General features: G+C 37.1%; 1 protein-coding gene across 3 annotated transcripts in view; it reads right to left on the bottom strand.

Moving 5' to 3' along the window:
• Positions 1 to 2,555: 2,555 nt before the first annotated feature.
• Positions 2,556 to 8,559, bottom strand: part of LOC117305697 (sorting nexin-33-like) — a 42,460-nt gene continuing 36,456 nt past the window's right edge. For all 3 annotated transcript variants that reach the window (XM_033790566.1, XM_033790567.1, XM_033790568.1), the window contains 3 exons: positions 4,997 to 5,163; positions 3,443 to 3,557; positions 2,556 to 2,892 (listed from right to left, as the gene is read on the bottom strand). In XM_033790566.1, coding sequence (XP_033646457.1) covers positions 2,753 to 2,892; positions 3,443 to 3,557; positions 4,997 to 5,163 — 422 coding nt within the window. In that variant the 3' untranslated portion in view covers positions 2,556 to 2,752. The remainder of the gene's footprint in view (positions 2,893 to 3,442; positions 3,558 to 4,996; positions 5,164 to 8,559) is intronic.

Here is an 8,559-nt window from a genome sequence, read left to right as displayed (position 1 = left end):
CTATAAACTGACAGTAGGATCCCAACTCTGCAACCAATAAACTGACAGTAGGATCCCAACTCTGCAACCAATAAACTGACAGTAGGATTGCACCTCTGTGACCGATAACATGACAGTAGGATCCCACCTCTGTAACCAATAAACTGACAGTAGGATCCCACTTCTGCAACTGATAAACTGACAGCAAAATTCCCTGCTTCCGCAAGCACCGACTCTTTGCTTGTGGTAAGCAGAGTAATTAAATTGAGGTGGGTCAAAAACAGCTCCAGTTATGTATTTATCAGACGTTTAATACAAGGTAAACAAAGTCATGTGACCCCCTTTCAACCAATCCGACGGCCTGATCTGTCTGGGGTATTTATGAATAATTATATATTCTACAACTGTCTAAATATGACTTTGGATTAATATGTATTAATATTAACACTGTACACCTGGGTACGACTGTCGTCACTGCCAGTAAAGTTTTTTTAATCATTATTTTCAATTTTTAAATAAAAAAATTACTATATTAAAAAATATCAATTTTTCTCATATTAACATATAGAAATTAAAGTGAACCAATGAATAGCGAGACAATTGTAATGTTTTCCCACAAAAAAAAATGATTGACATAATAAATTTGTCTATTAAAACATTGAAGAATACTAGCATTACATAATGTGCACAAACGACAAAAACGGACAAAATGTAAGCAAACGCTCAAACCAAACCAACTTCCACTAAACCCATGTCTGGAATTTTATCATTCGAGAGGGCAAGGCCATTTAATTTTGCAAAGGGCACTTCCATTACAAAATCTTAAAGTCTGTGGGGGCACCAAGGCAATTCTGAAGGGGCACCAAGGCTTCTGAAGGGGCAACAAGGCCAAGCCCAGAGGGCAGCAGGCGTCATAGCCTCCATGGAATTTCAGGTGTCGGCCTAATTTCAGAGGGTTGTGTAGAGACGCTGGACACTATTGGTATTTGTCAAAGACTAGTCTTCACAGTTTGTGTATCTCAACATATACATGTATGCATAAAATAACAAACCTGTGAAAATTTGAGCTCAATTGGTTGTTGAAGTTGCGAGACCATAATGAAAAGAAAAAAAAGCCTTTACTCGCAAAGTTGTGTGCTTTCAGATGTTTGTTTTCGCGACCTCAAAATCTAATTCCGAGGTTTGCGAAATCAAATTTGTGGAAATTACTTCTTTCTCGAAAACTACATTACTTCAAAGGGAGCCGTTTCTCACAATGTTTTATACTATCAACCTCTCCACAGTACTCATTACCAAGAAAGGTTTTATTGCTAATAATTATGCTGTGTAATTACCAATAGTGTCCACTGCCTTTAACCATTAAATGTTACTAATCAAAAATGAGCAAGATACCAGTCAAAGATTGTACATGTGAAATGTTATTATGGCTGGTAGCCTTAATACTCTGGTAAGCATGTTTTTGATGTGCGTAGCTATTTTTTGTGCCTAAGCGGCTCTACGAGTATGAAGTTGTTTTTCAATACAGCCCTACCAGGGTTTAGTAACAAGACTTAATCTACATGATGGGCTACCCCTAGCAGCGACGTTGCCTACGGCAACAAATGACTTTGGCTTTAACAGAGGCTCTGGCTTACATGTAGGCTATGGCAGTTACATGTTTCTTTAAAATGTGCTCTAATGATATGGCTTCGAAAGAAGTGTTAGCCATAAGCCAAAGACACAGTTTCAAAAACAAGCCTGTAATGATGGCTATAGACATCTTGCAATTGCCACAATCTTTGAGAATAATAAGTAATAACGACACAGTTGATAGTAGCCATGGTGTATCATACGGTTAAATGTTAACCAAAAACGGTAGTCAGGACTTGACTAAGCAATCAATAGTTGTGACTAAGACACTAGCGACACAAGTCGCCCAGGCTTTATACTGTGCAACACTCAAAGCCAGGGGCTTGAGTTTGAGCTACATGTAGACCCCGTACACAGAGTGGTCACACCGACACTGAACAACCAAAATAGTCCGGCCCTTTTGAAAAAATCACTATATCCAGCATTACCACCTACAGGAAGGCATACAAAGATTTGTTTACACAAAATATTTCCCCAACAGTCAACATATAAAGAGTGTTTTTAAAACAAAGGAAGAAACTTAAGGCCCATGTCACACGAGGCAAATTACAGGCAACCAGTTCCAGGCAACCTCTAAGGAGTAAAGGCCATTATATTTCAATTTTCACACAATTTTCTTGGTTTTTTTTAAAGGCAGTGGACACTATGGGTAATTACTCAAAGTAATGATTAGCATAAAACCTTTCTTGTTGACAAGTAATGGGGAGAGGTTGATGTTATAAAACATTGTGAGACACGGCCCCCTCTGAAGAGCCATATTTTTCGAGAATGGATTAATTTTCCACAAATTTAATTTCGGGACCTCAGACTTAGAACTTGAGGTCTCGAAATCAACAATCTAAATGCAGACAACTTTGTGTGACAAGGGTGTTTTTTCTTTTATTATTATCGCGCAAGTTTGATGACCGATTGAGCTCAAATTTTCACAGGTTTGTTATTTTATGCATTTGTTGAGATACATGTACACCAAGGCTAGTCTTTGACAATTACATTACCATTAGTGTCCACTGCCTTTAGAAAGTTGTTACTCATGTGCTGTCGAAGTAGTCCGGCAGCATACACTGCAGTTGGTTGCCTCCAAGTTGCCTGTAAAAGTTGCCTCGCGTGACAGGGCCCATTACATTTTGGGATAAAACATGGTTGGCTATATTTCATTGTACTTTTCCATGGCCTCTTGTAGTTTCCCGGTGATTGTTTGATAGAAGGTGATTTGTGCACCGAGGTAAGCCTGCATCATGGCTTTGAAGTCCTGTACCCTCTCTGTGTGAAAGTGGTTTATTTCCGCTGAAAGACACAACCATGAAAGACAAAATTAAAAATCAAACCTCACAGTTCAAATCTCACTGCTCAAACTAGCTAGCTCAAAAATTGCATCATAAACCTATCATTATAAAATCTCACAGCTCAAACACAATTGCTAAATCTCACAGCTCAAACACAATTACTTAATCTCACAGCGCAAACGCAGTTGCTACATCTCACAGCTCAAACACAATTACTAAATCTTACAGCGTTTTACATAGCATGTGCGGGGGAAAGGACCAGAGTTGAATTCTAGGTGGGCGGTAGATGATCGGAGAACACAAGTTGTAGGTTGCTTTTTGATACTAAGTAATTCTGAGATATATTTAGGGGCTAGACCATGTTTAACTTTGTAGGCAAGAGTGAGAACTTTAAATTGAGATACAGGGAGCCAGTGTAAGGAGCGCAGAACAGGAGTGATGTGATCTGATTTCTTTGTGCGAAAAACTAGACGAGCTGCCTGAGTTCTATATTCGTTGGAGGGGTGCAATATGTAAAATTTGCTTATCAAATATTATTTCTCAAGACTTACACATCATTGCGTAAGACACAACATCCGCCCTCCTCTTGACAGTCTCCGCCTCCTCATAGTCCATCTTCTGGTCTTCTCTCTGCTTCTGACAATCTTTCACTGTTGAGATGGTGTGCTATGAAGAAGAGTAAGAACAATAACTAGACTTAGGTGTTTGTCATATGGATGAACACAAAAATGTTCTCTTTTTTATGATACCTGCTGACAGGTAACTACTAATAAAAGTAATAAAATAATAATAAACCTTTATAAAAGCTTCCAAGTCTAAGTGCTAAGGTGCCGCCGACCTTACAGACTCCACATGTAAGAAAAACCAATGGCGCCCAAAGTAATACAAAGATACAAAACTACAAAAAGTTTCTAAAATATTACATTATATTCATTGGTTTATTTCATAAAAATATTAAAAAGAAATGAACAGTAAGGACAACCAATATGGTTGAATCGCACTAGAACATGTACAGTATAAAAATTTCATTAAAAAGAGCTAAAGGTTAAACAATTAAAACACACAATAGATAATGAGCAAGTATTACAAACAATCAATAAAACAAACAATCAGCCAGCACTTTACATTAACAGAAGCACATGGTAAACCAAAAAGATAAAAAAATTAACTGAATTTAAAAAGCTGCAGGTTGGAGTTTGTAACAGGAATGCTTTAGAAAGAGGCTAAAAAGACACATGCATTTTGACTAATAACAGATACCCGTTATCTCCATGTCATGAATGTATCCTATTCAATTTATTTTTGGCCAAACTCAGATATTCTTCAGAGAAGCTTTTCAGTAATGAGTCTCCTTTTCAGCCAAAATACTTTGCTTCAATATGGCTGATCTCTCATGGTTAATATCTCAAATGTTTCTCAATGAATGGAAAAGAATCCTTGAATCCCTTTTTTTTTTAAAGGCAGTGGACACTATTGGTAATTACTCAAAATAATTATTAGAATAAAACCTTAATTGGTAACAAGTAATGGGGAGAGGTTGATAGCATAAAACATTGTGAGAAACGGCTCCCTCTGAAGTGCCATAGTTTTCGCGAAAGAACTAATTTGACACGAATTTGATTTCGAGACCTCAGATTTAGAACTTGAGGTCTCGAAATCAACCATCTAAACGCACACAACTTTGTGTGACAAGGGTGTTTTTTTCTTTCATTATTATCTCGCAAGTTCGATGACCAATTGAGCTCAAATTTTCACAGGTTTATTTTATGCATATGTTGAGATACACAAACTGTGAAGGCTAGTCTTTGACAATTACCAATAACGTCCACTGTCTTTTAATATAATAGTAATCTTTTTAATGACTATTTTGTAAATTGTGCATTTCGGCTTTTTAGCCGCTGTATTGCAGTGTTTTAATAAATAAACCATGAATATAATATAATACAAATAAGGCCGTGTCCAAAACGGCGACTTCGGCTACAGCTACGGCTAGATCGCGCGCGTCTGCCTATTCTTCAACACTGCTAGACGCGCTGATCTAGACGTAGCTGTAGCCGAAGTCATCGTTTCGGACACGGCCTAAGACTGTCCTCTGGCTGGATTACCTTATGGAAGTTGATCATGTCAGGAAATGTGGTTAGAAGCCCGGAGTATTCTCGAAGAAAGTCTTCAAGAGGATGGCCGTCGTATTTCGGCTGCTCTGAAAATAGGTTACCAATCTCATCGTACGTCTTCCCTGTGTGCATCATAGCGTCGGTAAGCTTCAAGGAGACTGAAGAACAAACGGAAATGATTGGGATAAAAAAGAGAAAAAAAAAAGAGTTTGATGGAAAGGGAAGGTATGGTTTGGTAATCACTCTTGAAGACAGTAGACACTATTGGTAATTGTCAAAGACCAGTCTTCTCACTGGGTGTATCGCAACATATACATAAAACAAGAAACCCGTGAAAATTTGAGCTCAATCGGTCGTGGAAGTTGCGAGATAATAATGAGAAGAAAAAATATCTTTGTCACAAAAAGTTGTGTTCGAGACCTCAAGTTCTAAATCCGAGGTCTCGAAATCAAATTAGATGAAAATTACTGATTTCTCGAAAACTACGTCACCTCAGAGGGAGCCGTTTCTCACAATGTTTTATGCTACCAACCTCTCCCCATTACTCGTCACCAAGTAAGGTTTTATGCTAATAATTATTTTGAGTAATTACCAATAGTGTCCACTGCCTTTAAAAACGCTACCACATTTTGTAAAGAAATTTGAAATTTCAAAGTTACATTAGAGGTTAGATTTATTGTATATTTCTACATTATGATTAAAACGGATCAGATGGTTCAGAAAACCAAAGGTATGAGTTAAAATAAGCAAAGACAGAACAAAACAATTAAAAACATGTTGGATTATTTTCCAAACAAATAATTTGTGTAATAAAAAATAAGCCTTGGTCAGTGCCATGCAATCAGGGCAGAATTTCATAAAACCGGTAAGCACAGAAAAGTATTGCTTTACAGAAAACAAGGCTACAGATGTCGTTGTGACTGGTGCCCCACTCAATTGTTGCTTAGCAAAAAAATTGTCAAGCAGTATTTTCTGCTTATGTAAAAGCTTAATGAAACCGGGCCCTGGGTCCTAAAACCTCAATACAATTGGGGAGGTAGTGCTTTCTGCTCTACCGGCCAGGCTTCGAATTGTTGATACCCAAGCCTACATCCGTATGGACTGTAAAAGGGGGTAACCCTGTTACAGCACTAGGAGTAGGTGGCAACAGCCTCTGGAAAAAAAAAAATTGTAGCCCACACCTTGAAGTGGCCTTCAGGCCTCGTGTGTCTGGCGACTTGCATAAAATAAAAAATATAAAATAAAAAAATACAGTGTCTATAAGCCCCTCCACACATGACATTTAACCCTTGGTGAAAAAAGTTATAACTTTAATAATAATAATAATAATAATGCATTTATAATGCGCCATCTATCTAGTGTACAAGACCCTATTCCGAGGCGCAGAACAAAAAAAACCAATACATACAACAACTTTATGAAGTTCAAGGGCTAACCTAATTTGTATGTGCATGCACATAATTAAGGCCTTTCTTGTCTTTTAAAGGATTCGGTACTTTTTCAAAATGTCCACAGATTTAAGGCAGTGGACACTATTGGTAATTACTCAAAGTAATTATTGGCACAAAACCTTACTTGGTAAAGAGTAATGGGGAGAGCTTGATAGTATAAAACATTGTGAGAAACGGCTCCCTCTGAAGTGACGTAGTTTTGGAGAAAGAAGTAATTTTACACGAATTTGATTTCGAGACCTCAAGTTTAGAACTTGAGGTCTCGAAATCAAGCATCTGAAAGCACACAACTTCGTGTGACAAGGGTGTTTTTTTCTTTCATAGTTATCTCGCAACTCCGACGACCAATTGAGCTCAAATTTTCACAGGTTTGTTATTTTATGCATATGTTCAGAGACAGCAAGTGAGAAGACTGGTCTTTGACAATTACCAATAGTCTCCACTGGCTTTATACTTACAGGGTTTGAAGATAATGATAGTGGAAAGCTTCCCTACAAATATTACTAACTAAGGTTGTGTTGTTTTTGAGAAATGAGTAAAACAAGTCACAAAATAATGTTGGTCTCATAAGACAAAAATTATTTTAGCATGTAAAATCCCCTAACCAGTTATGATATTATACCAAAACCATAGCATAACTGGTTTATACGTTTTTACATGCTAAAACTGAGAGGAAAATTATTACTTTTACTCATTCCTCAAAAACTACAGCACCTCAGTAAGTAATATTTCAAGGGAAGCTTTCTACTATCATGATATTCAAACTGTGTAAGTTTAATGTAAATCTGTGGACATTGTGTTTTTTGTTAGGAAAAAGTACCCTTTAAATAACATTTGTCCAGAGTGCCAAGAGGATGGAAATTACGCCCGCCCACCATAGCAACTTACTGCTTAGTAACAGAGACAGATATGTGACCAAACCACACACAAAACCAACAATACAGCAAATTCAAACACCTGCAACTTGTTGGCATTGATGTATATAATTTATTAATTAACAAAGAAAAGTGTGTTTTGTTTTGAGGTGAGCAAAGAAAAAGTATCTGGAAGTGGATTTGAACCTGCGCCCATCAGATTAAAGACTAAGATTACTGTGCTTAAAGAGCCGATAAAGGAGGATCTCAATATTTTCTTTATTACCTTTTTATGGCCAAATAGACATTGTAGATACAGTTAACAACCATTTTACTCTCAAAATTTGCATTTAGAAACGAATAACTCCAGTAACGAATAACTTTTTTAGCCGAGAGTCAAAAACGGCTTATCTATTTAAACAATGACATCTTGACGCCAGTGACGATATTCCCCTAATTGGGTGAGAACACAGTTCTCCAGCTTTGGCAAACTGAGGGCGCTATTTTCCACACCAAATAGCCGCCACTGACGTCACGATTCCTTTGTCGCGCAGGTTTGTTTTTCAGAAATTTTGCTAGAAGCGTTCTGTAGAAAAAACATTTTTACCATGTATTAACGTGAGGTAAGAGACTTGTTAATTTTCTTTATGTTTCCTATGGACTCAAGCTATTAGAAAACGGTAATATCTATATATTTGAGATCATCCTTTATTGGCTGTTTAACATTGCCAGTCTCCCTATAAAAATTAACACATTTTAAAAAGTTATTATTCAGATCTTAAAAGAAAGAAACTTTAGTTTTTTAAACAGCTTGGTTAACAAGTTTTTAGTAGACCACAGAGCAAGTTGGAAAGTGGTGTTTGCATGTAGATTAAGTCGCACCTTCATGACCTTATGGTAGTGTTAACTAGACACCTTTGGTAATTGTCAAAGACCAGTCTTCTCACTTGGTGTATCTCAACATTATGCATAAAATAACAAATCTGTGAAAATTTGAGCTCAATCGGTCATCGAAGTTGCGAGATAATAATGAAAGAAAAATAACCCTTGTCACACGAAGTTGTGTGCGTTTAGATGGTTGATTTCGAGACCTCAAGTTCTAAATCCGAGGTCTCGAAATCAAATTCGTGGAAAATTACTTCTTTCTCGAAAACTATGGCACTTCAGAGGGAGCCGTTTCTCATAATGTTTTGTACCATCAACCTCTCCCTATTACTCGTCACCAAGAAAGGTTTTATGCCAATAATTA

Source organism: Asterias rubens, unplaced genomic scaffold (genome assembly GCF_902459465.1).
Source record: "Asterias rubens unplaced genomic scaffold, eAstRub1.3, whole genome shotgun sequence".
NCBI lineage: Eukaryota > Metazoa > Echinodermata > Asteroidea > Forcipulatida > Asteriidae > Asterias > Asterias rubens.
The sequence above is the reverse complement of the archived record's forward strand: the minus strand, read 5'-3'. Positions and strand labels throughout refer to the sequence as shown.